Source organism: Wasmannia auropunctata, unplaced genomic scaffold, assembly GCF_000956235.1.
Source record: "Wasmannia auropunctata unplaced genomic scaffold, wasmannia.A_1.0 LD336106.1, whole genome shotgun sequence".
NCBI classification, from domain to species: Eukaryota; Metazoa; Arthropoda; class Insecta; order Hymenoptera; family Formicidae; genus Wasmannia; species Wasmannia auropunctata.
The window spans coordinates 7804620-7826373 of NW_012026784.1; the positions used below are offsets into that span (position 1 = coordinate 7804620).

Genomic DNA, 21754 nt, shown 5'->3' on the forward strand with positions numbered 1-21754 from the left:
ATCTTAACAGGCTTGTAACTTTATCAAATTTTCGATTGAATTCAAGTCAAGTATTGCAAATACTGTCGGTTGCATTATGTAATATTATCTGAATATATTTTAAATTAGATTAAATACATTTCTCGTAAAAGAGTCCTTTAAATACAGATTAATAAAATTGCTATTCTTTTACGAATATTGTAAATATTCGTAATGCGACCAAATTCCAGGCTGTTGTAATTTTCTGAAACTGAAGAAATATGGAAATCGAGGATATTGTTTTTTGGCCCGGCAAGCACAAATCGATCGAGAGTCCATGATGAAAGATGTGATTTCCACGTTCGCAGATTGCGCACGATCGTAACAAAGAATCGACACTGTCGTGCCGGCAGCCCAATTTTCGGGTCTCGGTAACAGCAGAAAAACGAAGAGTATGCGAAAGGGGATCACTTTGCGCAGAAGCCAAGCACATCCAATTCTCACCATGAAATAAATGAATTCATGCGTGAATTCACGTCGCGTTCTACTGGATTTAATTTGCATCGGATATAAAATCGACAGACAATTCATTTTTCCACTCATACTTTTCATATTTTTCACACTATCGTCACTCTCATTCTCGCGCGTATATTCCCGATTCTCCACACGCAAGTAATATTGTATGACGTCGATTCATCAGCGATAATCACAGGCGAATATTTAGAATATCAGAAACAAATATTCCCACCCACATATTGGTACATAGAGAAAGAAATTCCGATAACCAGTAAAATATCAAGAGATTCGAGTACCTATACCTATAATATTTCGAAAACATACAGATAGGCGATATATAAAAATGCATATCATTTTTTTATATTGCTGAATATGTGTAGATATTAACCAACAATAGTCGGTACACTTGAACAAATTAAGAAAAGGTTCATCAATTAATACCTTTCCCGTGCAATCTCTGATGAAGACAGCTAATTGAAATAACTGTTACAACCCGTGGCCGTATATCGATATTCAAATACAACATTCGTTCAAAATAAGATTCCGATTCGAGATCATTTAGCTCGCACAGTCAGCACCTTCGGATCGTAATTCGCGATGCAGTACCGTTCGTGGTCGCATCAATGTAATGGAATATCGAGTTACCTTTCCGATGCAATTCCATTTTCTCGCACGATACGAATTCCTTACTTGGTTTCCGCATGTATGGAAACGTGGCGTCGGTTTGCATCTGTACGTGTCGCACAACGAACTTCATCCACTCGACTCGCATATCGACAAAAGCTGCGCTTTCGAATTGTGGGTAATCTGAGGCGCAACGCGAAGCCATAACTTATACCCGACTAATTTTTATTGCGCGTCACCTTACGTTAGCGCGACGTATAGCAAGATATCGATAAAAAAAAAAGAAAAAAACATAAATAAGCGATAAAATGTACCGCGAAGTACCTGAAAGAACGTATACGGAAATAACGGTTTTGTTAAAATATCTAAAAATTTACTTGGATTCGGATCTGAAAATAATTTTTTGCAGCATTATTCAATACGTTTGAGCTTCTTATATAATTATTTTTATAGTAACAGCTAATGTATCACTTACAAAATTATTTTCATTATTTATTAAATACTTTAGCAAAACCGTTCTTTCTATATACAATATTTATTAGATCGTGAATATAAATTTTATGAAGAGAAAATCCTTATTTTGTATCAGTATACGGAAAGAACGATTTTGTTGGAAGCTTTAAAAATGTTACTTGGAACTCTAAAAATTTTACAGATCTCAAAATAATTTTGTTAGAAACTTAAAAATTAAGAGCACTACTGTAAAAAACGATAATCTGTATAGAAATCAGTTTGAATTTCAAACATAAATTTTTAGACATTTTAACAAAATCGTTTTTTCCGTGTATAAATTGCTAATAATTAGCAAAAATCAGTATGCAGAAATGTTATTTTCATAAAGTTTCTACACGATTTCGAGTATCGAAATCGCTCACCTTTTTAAAAGAAAAAACCAATTCTCGAGTCCGATTGTTGGGACGGCTGTCGAAACGTGTGACGATAGATCGTCGAAACGATTCGATACGTAAATGCCAAGTCCCACCCTGTGGAAAAGCGAGCTCTCATCGAGACACATTTTATCGTAGTTAGTAATTCGGAGCGCACGCCCGATCTATACTACTACTTGCGGCTTGAGGCTTTCCCATAGGAATAGGAATATAACTCCTATCACTGGGTGGATGCGCCTCATGCTCGTACATTAGCGCGTATTTACGTCCGCTCTCACCACGATCGCACCGTGCCCGGTTTGCGGTGTCGAAAACGATTCGTTTCAGCCTTTGGCGAGTATCTGCCGTGGAATCTTAATCGCGCGAACATCGCTATTCAATTACACCGCAATCGCCATTACTTCTCCAGAAACAAGAGAAACACTTATGGAACTTTTTTCATTTACTCTACAAACGAGAAATCGTAAATACATTTACCTACTATTCAATGCTAAGCCACATATCTCACGACGTTAGCAGGTTATATTAATTAAAATCAGGAATTAAAAATTAGAAAGTGACTGATATTAGTAAAGGAGTTATAAAAGAGTATTCTTAAAGTTCTTTAAAATAATGTGTAAACTAATATCGTTTACGGCAAGCATGTGATTTAATTCAAATACTGATATTTGTTGTAGAATCGTGTTTGACTATATAGCGAAATATAAACCGCAAATTTAATTCCAGTAATTAACTGCATACCTAACTAGTGTGCGATGAACTTTGCGTTGTGAGACCCGTTTCACTAATGAAATTTATGTTATATTACATGCAAAATGAAAAAATAATTCATACAAACTATTGAACATATGCATATTTTTATTTTATATTAAAAGTTATTAATCTTAATCATTTTCTTTCTGGAATTCTAGATATCCAAATATAATCACTATTATTATTATATATTTAGTGATTTTTGTACCTTTTCTTTATTACTGTCAATACTAACTGATTATCGTTGTCAATAACTGTCTAAACTCTAAATAATGATCGCACCTCTTCATAAGAAGCTGTAAATTTCCAAAGCCTTTAAATTCCTTCGTAAATTGAATTACAATTCTCGCGCATGGTGTTCGGTAGAAAAGAAGAGGTAAACTTTGTTAAGCCATTTGCATAACAAAGCTAAGGAAATTGAATTAAAATTCATTCGCGTAATAGTTACGTAAATTGGAGAAGTTCTAGCAAAACATGAAACTAATTTCTGTGAAAACATTTTGTTATTTAATTCTAATAAATAATATTATATATCTTTCAATAGTATTTTTTACGCTTTACTATCTTGACTATTTATTACTAATACGATAAACATAAAGGCATCGGCAATTACGTATGCAATAGCATTTATTAAGCTTGTCGTGCGTATGATGAGATGTGCATGTCTGATAAACGACTATGTTAATTTGTAACGTTGTATATTCGATTCGGTACCGACGGGCCCGGAATTGCACAACTCTCTGAATTTACTCCCTTTGTCATTATTCCGAAGAAAGTTTTAACAAAGATACGAGAATATTGCAGCATTTACACTAACAAGATTCGCTATTTACCGAGCAGTGTAGCATCTACCTAGCCGTACCGGGGTTAATGAGCTTGACTCTCGTAAAAGATTCGTTATTTTATCTTCTCGCTTATTTTTATTAACCAAGATATAATATCCGCTCAATTGAACTTTATTATTTATTTATACAAATGCGTATGCGTTTATCAATGTAAGATAAATGACAGCTCTCACGTCTAATTATTTTATAATTGATCCGCCATTATTCTCTCTCTGCAAATATTTCTTATTATCCTCTTAATTTACATAAGTGTTATTATTTACTTCAATGCAATAAAAAAGTTATTTCAGTGATTTTATAGCAAATCATGAATTTAAATTTCTATTATTAAACTTATTCGTTAAATTTTGTATTTTATGATGAATATTATATTATATCATATGTATACATATATGTTTACTCATATTTAAAACATTACTTATTTATATCAACTTGGATAAAATGCATATTTCCCGATATCTCACTTGCAAACTAATAATATTAATATACACGGAGAGAATTTTCTTTTAAAATTTACTTTGAAAATCATGTTAATTGTGAAACAATATAGTATTTAGGTAAATTTTACTGTGCATTCAATAAATTTTACTGCAAAATCTTATTGTAGTGCACAGTAAAATTTGCCTAAATACTGTCCCATAATTAATATGATTTGCAGGGTAAATTAAAAAAAAAATTCTCTCCGTGTAGAAATAGCTGGTAATCACGTTGTAAGTAAATTTTTGCGATATTTTATGAATTTGCATATTACAATAGCAAACAGTTATTAAGTATTCACTATCAAACTTATCAAATTTACGTGACTATTCGCATCTGCTTTAAGAAATATCTTTAGGATAAACGAATCACTGTCACTGCATGCACTATGAAACGGTTGTCGTGGTGTTGTGGTTTGCGTGCTCGGAACACGTTTGAGTTACCACAATGTGCGCGTAGAATACCATTTTTCCTTGATATATATCTTTTTTCCATTTTTTCCGAGAGCGTAATATAAGAATTATTTCATCGTTATAGTTGTTTTATTACATGTATCCCTTCTTATAGGGAAGGACTTTGCATGAGATATAAATTACTCAAAATATATAATATATTTGATATCGCACCTATTAATTCTAGTAGCCTAGTTACTCAATTATATCTGTATATTGCACTATAAATCAGTCAAAACATACATATAATATATTTGATATCGCATCTAATAATTCTAATTAATTCAATTACATCTGAATATTGGACTGGGTTTCTTTCTTTAAAGAAAATAAATTATCTAAATGCAAACCCTAACTAAATGTAAACCCGATTAATTAGAAACTCGACTTACTATGTATGAAAATATTATTTGCAAACTAGAAGAAAAACAGTCGACAGTCGGCAGCTCGACAATAAATTCCAAATTAGAACTCTACCACTTTGGAATTCGTTTTCCTTTTTACGAGCTTGCCCGAGAGAACGCAATTTAGATGCAACTCGTTCTACTTTGGATCATTGAGAAGTCTCTGTCTCATTGAAGTTTAAAAGTTATGAACCTTGACCAAGGTATCGAGCAAAGTAACTTTGGAAACAAAACATAACACAAAAGTGTTATGCAGATTATGTAATTTTCTTGAGTGTTAAAGAAAGATACAAGCACAAAAAAGATTAAAAGCAGCTGCTATACGCAACGCTGCTACAAACACGTCGATTATCACGCAAAAGGATTAAAGGATTGCTTTTTGACTCTGGAAAAATGATCAAGAAATGAATATCGATCGAGAAATTAATCAGCTGCTGTTGTTAACTTTCTTTTATGAATAGGAATCTAACAATGAGCGCAGTGCAAAACAAAAGAACGAAGAAGCGGTAGAAATCTCAAGACAAGGTGAGCTGAGAAATAATTAATGTGAATTCTGTTTATAATCTTAAAAATTTTATAATTAATTCTTATGTCACTCTACGAATCGCAGAAAAATAACGAAATCTTATTTAAAGCTTTTAAAATAACTACACTGCAGAAACAACGAAATTACTTCGTTTTCGAGGAATAAAAAATTCTATTTGCCAATCACGTTATTGCATTTGATATTAGTACAGCTGGGGAAAATTATTAAGATAAAACATGAGTGATTATATATACGTGGTAATTACGTTGATAAATTTAAGATAATATACACAAAAGCGTAATAATCTGAACGTGATATTTTCTTCCATCACGCAAAATATTTTCATCGATAAAAACGTTTATAGTTTTTATAATTACACGCAATAATAGTAAAATAATCGTTGTTTCGAGTATAGAATAAATTTCATTTCTTGTGGAATTATTACAAACTGATAATAAATTATAATTTTTATCGATTGGACAAAAACTCAGAAGTTTCTATAAAGGTATATTTTTAAAAAATAATATAACATTTAAAAATATAATTTAAAAAATTGTAGAATAATTCGTATATTTTAAAATCAATTCTCTTTAAAATCAATTATAAAATAGATTTATTGGATTTCAAATAATATTTTATATCGATCGTTCTCAATCGACCATCAATGGAATACAAAATACCAACAACTCTGTCGATACTCTAATAATATCTATTTGTCAACAAGGTATAATATCAATTTGGTCGTTGCGATGTACTAATTAACGTGGCACTAATTAGAGATTATCGTGTACCTAACGATACAGTTACTAGTTAAGGAACTTGTTTGCATTAATTATCAATAATAGTTGACGTTACAGCAATGCATGCTTCATTTCGTACAAAAAGAAATAGCGGTATTTATTTCGTAAACCTAATCATAAACTGAAATATCGCCTTAATTCTAATAAAACGTCATGAAATTATTTAGTCAAATAGAAGAAAAGAAAAATAGCCTACTCTTAGAAAGTATAATAATTATTCATAAGTATATAAAAAATTAATTTTGAAAAAGAATTACACATTTTATATAATATAAACGTTAATTTCTATCACAGATATGTAAAGGTATACATTAATTGCAATAATAAAAATATACATTATTACTATCAATTTGATCCTGATTTTATGCAAAACGTGATAAAAATAATAGTAAATGTAAATTACACCGACGTGCTTCTTATACTGAACGGTTTTTCCCTTTACAATTTATTTCCCGCCCTATCATTACTTTTTAGGACGTATTTCTTTATATCCGTATCAGGCCATTAATTAGAAGTTTTTACGTTGTAAATCGAAGAACATTTTTAATCTACATTGAGAATTTTCCGTCGACGATTCTACATTCTGCAGAAGAAGAAACAACTTACACTGCGAAAGAGGCAATACGATAAGTTTCGTAAAAACTTAGTCTGTCTCTATCAAGATCGAGATCGAACGGGCAGAACTCCAGCATGAAACGAGCATCGAGAATATTTCACCAGGTAGGGTGTAGGTTTCATCGATCGTTTCTCGAATTACTTGTTGCGAGGGCGATTGTGCTGTGAGCCACAGACTTCCTCTTTCGCTTCGTTACATCAAAATTGGACGAGTTTCCTCGTTTCATCGGTTCGCTGATTCACTTCTTCCTTCTTAGCTCATTTTTCAATTGGCGCAAAACGGCGTAAAAGTAAAAAGATGAAATTCTCTCGCTTTCTTTCATCTCTTTTAGAATACGAAAAAAATGGAAATATCATTATTTATCTGTTAAGTAATAAATCCCACGTTATTTATACCCATTATATATAACCCAAATTATATCTTTCCTCCCCTAAAGAAGAAAAATAAGAAAAGTACCAAAAGCACGCGTATAAAAAAAATACTGTACAAAAAAATTACTTTAATATATTAAAATTTAAAAAACATTTTATAATTTTTAAATTTGTTTTTTTTTTGCCAAAATAATGGTAAGTATCAAAAGTTGAAATAAAAAAATACAACGCTGAAAATGTAATTTTTTATCAATGTTTTGCATCCCTCACGCGCATTTTGATATAAAAAAATGTTATGTATCCGATTTCGTATAAATTTTTATCGCAGTAATAACGAAGTAATAACGATACTGTAAAATAAATGAGGATACGAAATATTGCGATAAACAAAAATTAAAGTAACAAAATAATTCTTCCAAATAACCGTAGAAAAAACGCTCGTGCGCATAACTGCCATTTAAGTTTTCTGATTATTTCCAAGTAGCGTGACTATTCGCAGACAGTTCTGTTCGCGACGCCCCGTTTTCTCTCTATTAAAGCACTTGAATCAAATGGGCTTGCTGCATGTGGCCGCAATGGGAGGCAATCCTGATCTTGTCTTCCAGAGCGGAAAGTGTCCTGGGAATCGAAGCATGTGTCAGTAAACTGATTTCTTGAGTGCACTTCGAGTAGAATGACTTGATTGTTTACAAAGTCGTAAACGAGTTTTTTTAAACTCTGCAGCACAAGAAGTATATGTAAAAACTTCTATAAGCTTTACAATTAACCGTATTTCGTGATTATGCAGTAAAATTTATTAGCAATATATGAATGTAAATGTCTGTCTCCCTCCCCCTTATTTCACATAATAAATTATTAATATATCTAAGTTATATTAATTTACGAAAGAAACTTTTCATAAGTGACATGCATGTTAATTCCTCTCATTTGGATTAATCGCTTATTACATTTTTAAGGAGCATAATTAATTGTCAAAATAATTTCAGTAAATAAGAGAACGCACAAACTGTGCTTTAAAATTTCTGATGCCAATAATATAATTTGTGTTATATATATAGTCAATATAAGTCTATTCACTGAATAAACTATTTGTTCATGCGTAAAGCATGATAATCAAGCAAGATCGAGTTTCTCGCGTCGCGGGAATATTTGCTTTCGAATCTCTGGCAAAAGGAAATGCGGAATATGCATAGCATGTACGGCGGATAGGTATTGAACTTGTATGGCTGTGGGTGCTAATTAGCGGCACGCTTGTTATTTGATTCAATGCATTTTGCTCCGTTCGAAGACATCACGATAATCCATAATAATTGCTTCAGTGTAATTCTGCAAAATAAATTAATAAGAAAAAATAATATAATTCAGTAATTTAAAAAAAAAAAAGACAATACTTTTTCAAGTTACTAAATTATTGAAGTCATTTTGCAGAAATAACTTAATTTTGCTAAATTACCGAGTTCAATTTCTATGTTGATTTCACGATACCTAATTAACGTTATTATAAATTGCAAATTGCTATCATTTTAGTGATGCTCGCAGTTATCGCTGATGTTGATTGTGTCACGGTGACAAAGTAATTCCGTGTTATGGTTTCCGTCTTACCAAACTGTGCAAATGTACCAGCAATATATGCGAAATATATATTTAGGTTACGCTGGAACATCACAGCGCGCACACAGAAATTTACATACGGATGCGTTATTTATACAATACTGAGATATAGTAAATATAACCATACTTCTTCATCAAAACAGCAGAAATATTTTTAATTAGAAAAGAAATATACTATTCAAATAAGGAGTTTTAAAAGATAAAGTATTATATCTATCATAGTATATCCATCTTAATAAAAATATTGTTGAAGAATTGATAGAAAGGAAGCACAAAACATTTTATTCAACATCCACTCCGTATCTATTTTAATGAACTAAAGTCACAACACCATTCCTATGTATGCCATGTTACAATTCACGTAACATAAGGTTGGATTACTAGGCTCCATTTATTATGCATTGTTTGTCCAACATATATTAAAAGCTTTCTTTCGACGCGAAATAAATTCTGACGAATTAATTTAAAAAAAAACACAAAACTTTCACAAATATATTAGTTATATAACAATTATATTAGTTTGATTAATATTTTTTAGCTTTAATCAATAAAATTTTAAAATGTGCAAGCAATTATTGCAGTAATATTCAAAGTTAAAGCTATCTATCTGGTTAACTAAAGCTCAAAAAAATGTCTCTAATCACATTTAAGCTAATATAATATGATCAGTAATTGCTTCCCGATGGAACATAAAATGGTTGAGAATATAATAATATTATAAAATTTATATAAAAACTATTAAGGGAGTATAAACTATATTGCGTTTAATATTTCAATCTTCAAAGAAATACGCTGCGCTTGTATTTACTAATCACGTTTAAATTGCGGGAGTGAAACGTGTAAGAGTCAAGAAGCCGCTCTACGTGAGACGCATAATAACATCTTGACCCGCGATTTAAATTAACGCGACCACTTATTCTCTCGAATTTTCCACGTACATACCACCTCCCGCGCGTTTCCCGTGTTTTATTTCTCTCGTTGCTTTCTCACTTCGACGCTTAGAGCCAACCGTCAACACATTCAATCTGCGAACACGCTCATTGCTATCCCGTGCCTCCATTCATTTCTCGTCTCTCAATCTCCGACCAGAAAGAACGCACAAAGGCTACCAAGTTAAACGTTATAATTAATTGCTAACATTTCGTTACATCTAGATGAAAGGCTCATTAACGAACTCTACGGAATCGTTATGTCGCCGTATCACCGTGTTGTAGCATTACCTTTCAACCATCCGCTACAAACCACACGGTCACTATAAACCTGAACATCCAGCGGAGTGGAATGAGAAAAAGTCTTAAAGAACAGACGGAAAAGGAGATAAAAGAAAAGAAAGCTAGCGCGTAATGATGGTAAAGATTTACGAGCAAAAAATTCTCTGCACTGTAATATGAGCGTGTATTTTAAACGACACTGAAACCACTGCAGGTATATAAAAATAACTACCTATAAAAAAAGGAAACAATTTCGGGAACGTTTATCATCCTCAATTAAGATTTTCAAGAGGTAAAAGATTTAAACAAACACATAACACTTTTAACATTTTTACGAGTACGTTCAAATTTCTTCGATGTTTATTGCAATAAAAGTTCACAGAGAAAATAAAATAAATTTAATTACGTACAGATCTGTTTTATCCAATTTATAATAAAATTTATACGGCAAATAAATAAAATTTCTAAGGATGCTAAAGCCTATTTCAAGCACTCATTCATCAATTCAGTTATATATGACAGGATTGATGATAACTGTATTTAAAACCATAATTTTTCCAACTATATCATTTATCAATATACTAGCACATATCTGTGCCTGCTATCTTCTACACCAAATAATTAAATTGATAATTATTTCTTGCTATTATCATTTTATCTCTATTCATTGTTAATATTATTTTTAATTTGATTAATACGTTAATTTTTTGCTTATGCATTTTTTCAACATATTGAATTTGCTTTCCTTACCATCAGAAATTTCATTTTTTAATAAATATAAAAAAAAATTCGTTGTAAATCTTTAAACAAATGACGTGGCCATTTATTGATGATGGCCAAAGAAGTCTCTCATGATTAAAAAGGATTGAATTTCATAACATGTATTTTCATGCAAATTTGATTTATTCCATTGCGCTCTTTCGCAAAACGTCGCGACATGAAGCACGAGGTAATTTCAAAGCAACATCAGTGAACTCTTATGTATTCTCATTTTTTTTCCAATATGCATATTCGCGCGACACGAGAAAGTACTTCGATTCAAAAGATTTATAAATACAGTTTATATTTTTGAGAAAAGAAAGATTTTCTTGCTTGTCGTTGCTGTTTTATTGTAGCTATTATAAGAGACAGTCGACAGTCGTTGAAATAACGGTGAGTTAAACCTGGATGTGTTCGGATATCAGATTAAATTGGACTGAGTCAAAATCCCTAAAATAATAAGCTGCTACCTGAGTATATGTGTGTGAATAACTGAGATTAATATACAGACAATTTCTTCTAAAGTAATTAGATTGTGATAAATTCTGTACAATTGAATTGTGTAATAAAATAATTTAAAAAAAACGCTTTTATAATTCCGATAATTGTGCAAAAATAGGATAGAAAGCTACAGCGTAGCTCAATATTTCTCGACTGTAGCGCGCGGTTTCCGATGCCAAACGACTGTCGCAATTTCAGTAATAGCCAATGAGCCGAAAATTAGGACGATTCACGTATATTCTAGTGTAGAAACGAGCGTGAATATTCACAATGTTGACGATCGACCCGGAATAATCCGCGCCGGTCAGAATTGTTGGAGTACATTTGCGAATAACGCGTACTGTGAATAACGCCGAGCGCGGATATATCGTGATCGAACATCGAAATGTATCGAGATGACGAGCACGTTTATGTGTAAAAATATTTATACACATTTTTCACATGCATGCGCATCTCGATATTTCACTTTACTTCTTCCAGTGCAGATTCATCGTTTACGTTATTCTCTAAGTGTTTATTTATTTCCTGAAAATATTACGAAAAATGTACGCACGAGTGTTTCAGTCTACACACCAAAATTGATGCTTTTTAAAGTTCTTTCGTAATGAGTTTGCCAATTACGATGAGTGTAACGATAGATCAAGTGATCCATCAATTTGTAAGTTTTGCCGAGAATACTTCTTCGAGCACGACAGTTAGCAACTCTATCTTTACTTTCTCAATTGATAAAATACTTCAAGCGCAAAATATTAAAGGGTGTATAAAGCAAACGAAAGGAATTCGTTTTAATCAATATCAGACATACCGTTATGCAATAACGTATTGACCGAGAAAAAGAGAAAAAGAGAAGCAGGGGGTGAGAAAAAAAGAGAGAGAGAGATAAACAAAAAATAAAGTTATATTAAGCGAATTGGAAAAATTGACATTTATATAATTTTAATTAAATTTACCTCCGAATTTTATTCATGCGTATAACTGTTAAAATGACTATTAATATTTCCGTTTTTTCTCAAATCAATCTATTAAATACTAAATAAAATGCTCAATGAACATGATATCATAAAAATCGAAAACTTCATACATTTGTTACAGACAAAGAATAAAATCATTTATGCTTTTTATCAATTCGATTCTCGTTGCAATAAAACTTTGTTAAATTATCTTTGCTTTAATTATTACAATAATTTATTATAATTATATATTATGTATCTTTAATCTTTAATTAATCATTTAATTAATCATGAAAAATCAGAAAAAATAGTAAATGAGTTTAGATCAATAAAGTGTATAACACAAGATAAATAAAAACAAAACAATCATCAAGGAATCTTACGTCTAATATTTGTAATATTATGTTTAATATTTGGAATAAATAATATTCCATTATTAAATAATCAATTTAATATACTAATGCTAATAAGCATCTTACATAAATGATATATCGACTTGTTAACTATTTTATAAACTTTACAAGAAATTTGTTAAAAATGTCCATTAAAAATGACTAACTATCAAATCTACAAAATCTACTACCACAGAATGTAATTTTCTGGTTTTTTAAGATGCAAATTAGCATCGTATATTTATTCGCCGATGATTGTTTTGTCAAAAAGTAGTAAATTTTATTTTTTTGTAATTTATTTTCATGAGCATTTTATTTTATCATAAGATTTTAAATAGATTTTAAGTAACATTTTGTCAATCCAATTGAATTACTAAAATAGCAAAATATATTAAATAAATCATCGCACTAACACAGCAGTGTCCACTATTAGAACGTTTATCCTACAGCATTTCAAGTTTATCGGTCCGTTCATGTGAACGCCAGTCATAAGAAATATTTCTCCATCGTCGTTCACTCTCTTTCTTTTTCTCTCATATTGCGCCCGTCGATTCGCGTCTCGGCCTATCTCACTTCTGGAGACCATAATCTTGAAAAAGGGAGCATGCATTATCGTGTGCGCAGATCCATGAAAATAAGGTCTCGTCTTTCAGCGCAAAGCAGAACGTACGAAAATCGAAAAAAGATGCGAGCAACATCATTCATGATGGCTAGTCCAGTATGTGTTGATACGCTTCCCTTTTGTGTGTGTGTGTGTGTGTGTGTGTGTGTGTGTATTTGTATGTATGTATATGCACTCTTACATTCTTATATTAACTTGTTCTTATTCACCACCTTGTGTATTTGTATGTATTTGTACTATTTCTACATCCTTATGCTAACTTGTTGTCATTCACCACCTTTTACTGTTCATGAGTTTCATGAACCGAATGTATACGTCTTCTAACAAAGGGTAAATTTGTTTCCATTGATTTGTTGGTGCTTCACGCGCGGAAAGCGTTTCTATCGCAATTTCTTCCACCGTCATGGTTGAGCACGGAAAAAGAATAGAAGAAGAAAAATGAAACCCCGAAAGAAAAGGAGAACGCGAAACCCTCAGGAAAGAATTGCTCGCCTCCTCACTCTTTCGATATTCGCCGCGACACTTAAGCCTTCGGCAAACATTTACACTAGCTATGTATAGAAATAAGAGTGAGTTTCATCGGTAAACACTTCCAAGCCACGTGTGCAAACGAGAAGCTGAAGAACGACGTTCTTCGAGTGTAAAATTGTAGAGGCGGCAAGTTAATTTCTTATGCAGGCGAAGATTTCGTGTCTGAAATGCTTCGAAATACAGATTTCAGCATTCAAACTGCAGTTTGTATTGTATAAATGTGCTTACGTGACTAAAACATAAAACGTTTTAATTGGATGTAAATTATATATACATGTACATTTCTTCCGATATGTGTTGCATATACTCGTAATCGAAATAAGATGATATATAGAGCTATAATAAATTATGCTACAAATTTTAAATTTTAAAAATAATGCGTTCTTTTAAAATTATCCAGGTATTATATTGAAAATTATTTTAAAGCAAAATATAACAAATTTTAATTTGATTTACTTTTGTAACCGTAAATCAATGGCAAACAACATAAGAACGGCAGATTCAACAGGTGTTATGCAGTGAAATTGCATGGAGTATAAAGTTCAAACAATAAGAAAAACAAGAGCGAAAATACAACGGACTTGCTGTAAGCCGTGTTACAAGAATTTCATTAAATTCGGCTTCGTTCCATAGTATATCGCTGTGTGATATTAGCTAACAAAACACGATTAAACGCATCACAAATAAAATTTTAATTTTAGTTAATTTTATATCAGGTATACGGCGGCGTAAAGTCAGTCACACTACATATATAAAATTTATCGATAAAAATTTAATAACATGTATATTATTTATGTAAAATAACACATTCAATGAATAAAGAACTATAGGTTCAATATTGATATAAATGAACAATTAAACGAAATATTTGAATTATTTACGCCATTAATTTTTGTATATGCGAATTGCGTCTGCGAGTATCGACCGGATATTCATATCGTATTCGCATATATCGCATCTTTTATTGATTAAACCTCTCCCTGTTCGCGCAACACAAAACGAATTATTACCGTATAATGATTAATTGACCAGTATATTCAATGCAATGATGAAAATATTGATGGCCCGAACAAAACAATATCATTATTATATTAACGCGAACTCACACCTACCTTTGTCAACAACAAAATTTCATCGACATAGAGCTCTCGTTGATAAAAGCATCATTAAGCTAATTAATTTGTTAATTTAAAATATTACTTTTAAATAAATTACAAACAGAATTGTGTCACGTTATTATGTATTCCAGGTTCAATAAGCAACATAGATGGTGCGGAATATCACTGCAACAAAACTGCCGTGCGAAAGGTAATCAGTGGGGTTGTTGGTGCAGCGAGTTCAGTAACTTCGATTCAGGTTGCCAATCTCCTACGATTGTTTAAAATTCCGCAAGTAAGTAAACCTTTAAATCTCCTCGTATAACATCTTGATGACTGTGCTATATTACGTGAAAATTATTCTTTCTCGGAATTCTTTTTCAAACAATTCTTTCTCGAGAGCAGAATTCTTTCACAAGCGTTTTTACTACGATGTTTAATATTCGTCTGTATTATGACGTGCAAATTTCGTATGTGTATTTTTCCCTCATTGAATAAAGTAAAAAAATACTGCCAAAAACATAAATTACAAATTGGTTATTTGCATAAAACTCTTTACGCACATAATATTGTAGATTATTTACATGACGCGAACGTAGAAAAAGAAATAATGCATTTGCAAAATAATTTAAATTTATAAAAGATACAAAAACTGTAAAATATGAATTTGTTTTCAAAAATTAATAAAATAAAATAGTAAGTGGATAGAGAAAAAAAAATATGATAACGTGTTTTTTACACTTTTTATGCTCTACCGCAAAGATTTGAAGCTATAGACAATCCTTACTTTTCGAGGCTCGAGGATGAAAATGCCAGGTTAGGTGGCAGTAAACCGTGAAAACTTCATTCTTGACGAAAGTTTACAGAACCTGCGGTTTAAAATCTTCGTACCGTGAAATCACCTCATCCAACGCTACTTTCCTTATAAGCCATTCGAGGCTCTTGGCCCGTTTTATCTCTCAGCGCTCTATTAGGTTGAGGTTTAAAGGGTGTTACTATAACGCGTTAACCGTCCAGCCGCGAAAGAGCCATATTGCTATTAAACTTTTACTAACTCCCTGTTATTCCGATATTTGTCGTCGACTGAAGATAAATGAAAATGAAACGCCACAGTGCGTAATTCCTTACAATCTGACAACGAAGTAAAACTCAACGGTCATTTTTTTAAGCAGTAGTATAATCAGATTAAAAAGAAAAGGGAAATACCTTTCACTGTTATAACTTTATTTTATTGTTATTTTACAATTTAATATATCTTTCTAAAATACGGTATACCCTGTCTTTAATGCAATTAGAAAGCTCTTAAAATATCTTAAATCATTTAAATCATCTCTTCCTCGATATTGATGTAGATTCATCTAATAACGCTTCTATAGGCATATATTCATTACAACGCAACTCGAGAACAAGCTTGAACTTGTTGATCATCGAATAGGATACTCGAATCGTGAGGTTCTGTGCGCAGTAACTTTGTAATAATAGTTCATCTAAAGCTCCTTCACTCAAAGTACCAATAGTCGATGGTGTGTGAGTTAGGAGATTAACCTGTTTATATCGTCCACATTGTCAGGATCTCATTTTACGATGTCGGGTTTCTCGCCGTGATAGATATACGTATATGGTGGAGGTCGAACGCGATAATATGTGCATTTACATGCAAACTTATGAAGATCGCATTAAGAAAGGATCGAAACAGCAATTTACTATGACAAGAGGTGATAATGATCCTGAACCTCGCGTCGAGTAGGAATACCGTGACGCGATCAATAGTGAAATACCTAAATGATTCACATCAAAGACGCGTGCGCCAAAAACACTTTGCATATACGCTTCAATCATAAACCGAATATTAACGGGCTTCTTCTTCTTCTTCTTCTTCGTTAGTTTACCGATTAAAGTTCTTGGTGCATTATATACAAAAACTAGGAGCGTATTGTATAACTCCGGTAATAATACGCCCCCGTACGAAACGGCTCGTATACAATGCTTTCTTTCGCGACGACTCAGGTGTCTGTGGCAAGGAGCGATCCTTCGCGGAGACTCGGCTGTCACCGATTCATGCCTCTCAAGATCCACGGCGGCGGAGTTTGAAAGAGATTTCGCGAGGATTGCAGGGAAAACGTGAAAGGATCAGGCGGAATATAAGTCTAGGGAAACGGCGGCGGATTTAATTTCAGTCCATAATTCTTTCGGTAGGATTTCTATCCATTTCTACGATAGGGCGTAAGTTTGCGAAACAGATCCGCAACATCGCGATCTGTATCATCATACCAGCTACCAGAAGCTGAGAGGAAACAGCTCTCCAAAGCGCGTTTGAATTGCATTTGCATAAGAAAACAAAATAGCACCGCGGATACTACCGAACTCGCAAGTTCTATTTTATACATAGGTTAAATATAATAGGTCTTTTAAAAGACGTAAACATAGTTTGCAAAGATAGAAAATAAATGCAGATGCATTTCCTTTTTGCATAATTTTTTTTAAATTTATTTATCAGCGGAAAATCACATTAATCTATCCAAAGTCCACTGTACTGAATAATAATAACAATGTAATGTTTATATAATGTAATATTCATATAACATATTTTAAATCATTTCAAAAATGAAGATTATATCAGCAGAAAATATGCATTAATATTTTATCGGACGCGAATTGAATTAATTTTTGAATTGCGACATTGACTGTAGTCAATAATAATTCTATAATAGCGAAGAACTTGCGTTATTATTTTACGAGACACACATTTCTAATTTTATGCTTGCTAGAAACTTTAACTTGAATCTAACGGCATTGTATTAGTCTTTATTCCTTATTTATCGAGATTATTACCAACAACAAGGTATAAAACTTCGTATATTCGCTACATTGCAAAATATAGCGCGTTTTACTTTTTTTCGTACTTACTCTTGCTTTCTTTGACGCGTCTATTAAGCTAGTCGATCTTGTGAAACTTATCACGTCGACGTTATGCTAAACTAGAAAACTGTTCGGGAATGTATGTGACGTGAAACGGGATCGCTTTTTGCTTATTCCAAAAAAAGAGTTGCAAACTTTTATGAATTTCTCGACCCAGTCAATTTCATACTTTTGCTTAAAGGCACGAAGTAGAGGTAACAAGTTCGTTTTCACGAAGAATTTAAGTGCTTGCTACTATTTTCCCGAATAGAGAGAACTTTTTAATAAACTTGTTTCAAATCAACTATTCGCAGTTATTGTGTGCGATAATGTAGCTTAAATTAAATATTCTATATAGCACGTAGTAAATAATAATATCAATTTTTCTAGTCCAACATGTTATATCAATTTTTAATCGAAAAATTATAACATTATAATCACTACTAGTACTACTGTCGTTATTATTTTTTTGTTATAAACTGTTTAATATTTCAAACCATATTTCGAGAAGCTGCATATTAAATCACTTTTTTCTATGTGATAACAGAGAGAGCTACCCGACCAAAGAGATAAGCTCCACTTGTCCCACAAACTTACCACATTTTTCTTTCATGCAACCTAGCAATTTAGTTTATCCATATTCATAACATTTTACGAAGATCGGAAAGCGCTCGATCTTCATCACTTTCGCGGCAACTTGAGGCGAAATCTGATTAAAGTCGATCTCCGCCAATGACAGAACACGTCTCTATTATTAAGAACTTCATCTTCCGGAATGACATTTCATCATTTGAAGGTAATCAATTTTATAATTTTGATGCCTCTCTTATAATGATGTTTCTTCCAAATATTAAATTGTCACATTTTAAGCATTCGGAGGAATCACGAAATGAACGAATTTTTTTCAAAACTTTTATATATAGTACATATTCAGTATAAATTTTGTAATTTATATTGAATATGCAAATGTGCATAATAGCATTTCGCAGTAATGCAACAACCGCAAAATAATAAATGTTATTAATACATTATTTGCAACACTGCAGGCCGCGTAAGAGACGCATTTTCTAATTGGCGCTGCATTATCCCGAAACGAAATGCATTATTCATCATGTTAACCGCGACTTATATCGACAGTATCGTTGCTCGTCACAGTTACGCACGATCCGAAGCGGCTTGCGGACGACCGCTTAGCTAAACGATTTCTCCGCAACTTGTCAACGCGATGACGTGCGATCGACGTAGAAACACAGGCATAACACCCCGCATGGGCACTAAGCATGTGAGCGGAAAGTGCATACACGTCAAAGGGAGCTTCGCTATTCGTGTCAATCAGTATCCTACGTGTACACGTACATGTGTCGCGACATGATCGACAAGCGAACAGGAGTCAGTTCACAGGATTCGATAACACACGCGTACAAAGACTCAAGGCAATTCTGTGAGAGGTAAGCTAAATTACAGTCTCAGCACTTGTGCTTAAATTACTCCGTATCAAGCTCTTTTGCTCGCAATTAAAAATTTAAGAGCGTCGGAAAATCGTTAAATCAAACTATACACATAATAATAAATTATACTTTATGAAATAATCTGCGAATTTTTGCGCAAACATTTTTCTTCTAAAAAAACGTAAAAAATTAATGTTCTAATGTGTATGATAAAACTGGCAAAAGAATGATGTTGCTCGTAAGTAGTGCTCCCATAATTCTTTATTTTTACAAATAAAAAGATTATAATTATTATATCATAATTATTTTTACAAATAAAGAATTATAGGCGAAAAAGAAGTTAATTTATTACAGCGAACAATATTTGATTCTCATGTAATTGAACAATTTATAACACTTCGTAGATATTGTAAAATTATAATTTTCAATACGTAATAATCACTATTTAAGCAGAAACCTATTGTACACGCAGTAATCTACTGATTGACCATTAATAATATTAATAATCTCTCTTCATTAATTATTTCTGTCCAATTGAAGCAGGTTTTAATCGCATCAGGTGCGTCACCGCCGTCATAAATTTTAGTCACGATTTTCGCGAATCGAATTAGTCAGAAAGAAAACGCTCAGCAGCAATTTCTGTAAGTGGATTTCCATCTCTGCTAGGAATACCGAAGCTCGTGGGATTACGATCGAGATTCAAGACGTAAGCCGACGCGAGCTCAAGTCAGTGAACTAAATAATGAAATCGCATCTTGCCAGCAAGCTACATCGTCCTTACGAAATTTCTCACTTGGAAATATGCCGTTGATGTTGCACCTAGCTGAGATTTGAATAACGATCGATAATCTTTCTTCCGTTACTCCTCGATCATCTGCATATCTATTGATAAGGGACAGGATCAAAAGATATAATACAAAAGTGATTGGAAATTACTTCGCGTGAAGACATTGCCAGAGAAAAAGAGAGAGAGAGAGAGAGAGAAACATTCATTTATGTCTAAAGACAAAATTCAATAATAATCTCTGAAGAAAATAATTAGATTCAATCTATGAAGTCTTTGGACGGGTGCGATTTACATTATCCGATTAAAAGTATACTTATAATCGCTCGTAAAATTTTTTAATTAACGCGAACTTCATAACTTCGGCCACCGGCAATTAGCATTTTTATCACGATCCACCTCTGAACACTCTATTTGATTTGTGATAAATCAAAGTAGTTATTCTCTCTTTCTATTATTGTTATGAAAACTAAAATTTTTTACATATTTAACGTTAAATAATAATTTATACGCCAGAGAATACATTTAATGAATTTCAATATATCCGATTATATATATGTATAATAAATTTTTGGATTCGTTCAATTACAATGCAATTTATTATAAGATTGGTAGAAATAAATAATCAAATTGAAAATCGCGTGCTTATAAATGAAAGAAAATAGAAATAAAAAAAAATTATTTTTGAATTATCATAACAATGCAATTGATATATTACCTATATATAAACTAAGATCTAAATTAAGTCTCTTAACTAAAACTGAATAAAGAATTAACGAATTTACTAAATAATTTGGGAGAATGTGTTCCCTTACTCCATTTTATCAGCGTAGCGAATTGTGCTTGCAATTTCACGCGGTTTGGGCGCAGCCGGTTCATTTCAATTAACGATAACGTCGTTTTCTAGATTCTACAAAAAAAGGACTAGCTATTGGTATGAGCCTCAGGCATGGTAAAAAAATGCAAACATCCGAGCATAGAATCCGTATCATATAATTTCCAATTAACGCACGAATAACAATAAAATAGATAATATGCTACGTTATCCAGTCTTCACTAAACACGAATTTTCAAGCGTAAAATTGTGCAAAAAATGTTATGTAAAAAATTGTATAAAATAAAATCTTTTACATAATACTTTTTGCACAATTTTACGCTTGAAAATTCGTGTTTCTTCCATATCGATAAATTTTTTCAAATAATTAAATAATTATTAAATAATTATTAAATAATTAAATTATTCTTGTATATATATCGATAAATAATAAACTATTCTTGTATATACAATATATTGATAAATAATTTAAATTACTTCTTTATCTTATTTATGGTAAAAAAATAAAGATTTCGTAATGTCTCTGCCATTTTTTCCTAAGTATTATCAATTTATCCAGATCTTTTGTATTTTCGTTGGTGAAAAGAAGTGAAAAGAAAAAAAAACCAAGAAAAATCTTGTAAGAAAGTATCACGTGCGAATAATTAATAACATTTGTCTTTTCTGCCCACAAATGTTGTATATATGCGTTTATTTTATCATGTTATTATTTTAACATTGAAAACAGAAAAAATACAGATACTGTATAATCAATCGAGCAAGCCAATCTAGCGGATCGAGTCAAAGTTTTGTATGATTCTTCATGACACGGTGCATGGTCGGGACAAAGTCGAGTTACTACAGTGGGTAGGATATAATACCAATATATATATATATATATATATAT

At 32.0% G+C, this 21754-nt stretch overlaps 1 protein-coding gene across 2 annotated transcripts in view; it reads left to right on the forward strand.

Annotated features, from left to right (window-relative positions):
* The window catches only part of LOC105455658 (metabotropic glutamate receptor 2), a 118174-nt gene that overhangs the window by 74845 nt on the left and 21575 nt on the right, over positions 1-21754 (forward strand). For both annotated transcript variants that reach the window (XM_011699149.1, XM_011699159.1), the window contains one exon: positions 15056-15198. In XM_011699149.1, the coding sequence (XP_011697451.1) occupies positions 15056-15198 (143 nt within the window). The remainder of the gene's footprint in view (positions 1-15055; positions 15199-21754) is intronic.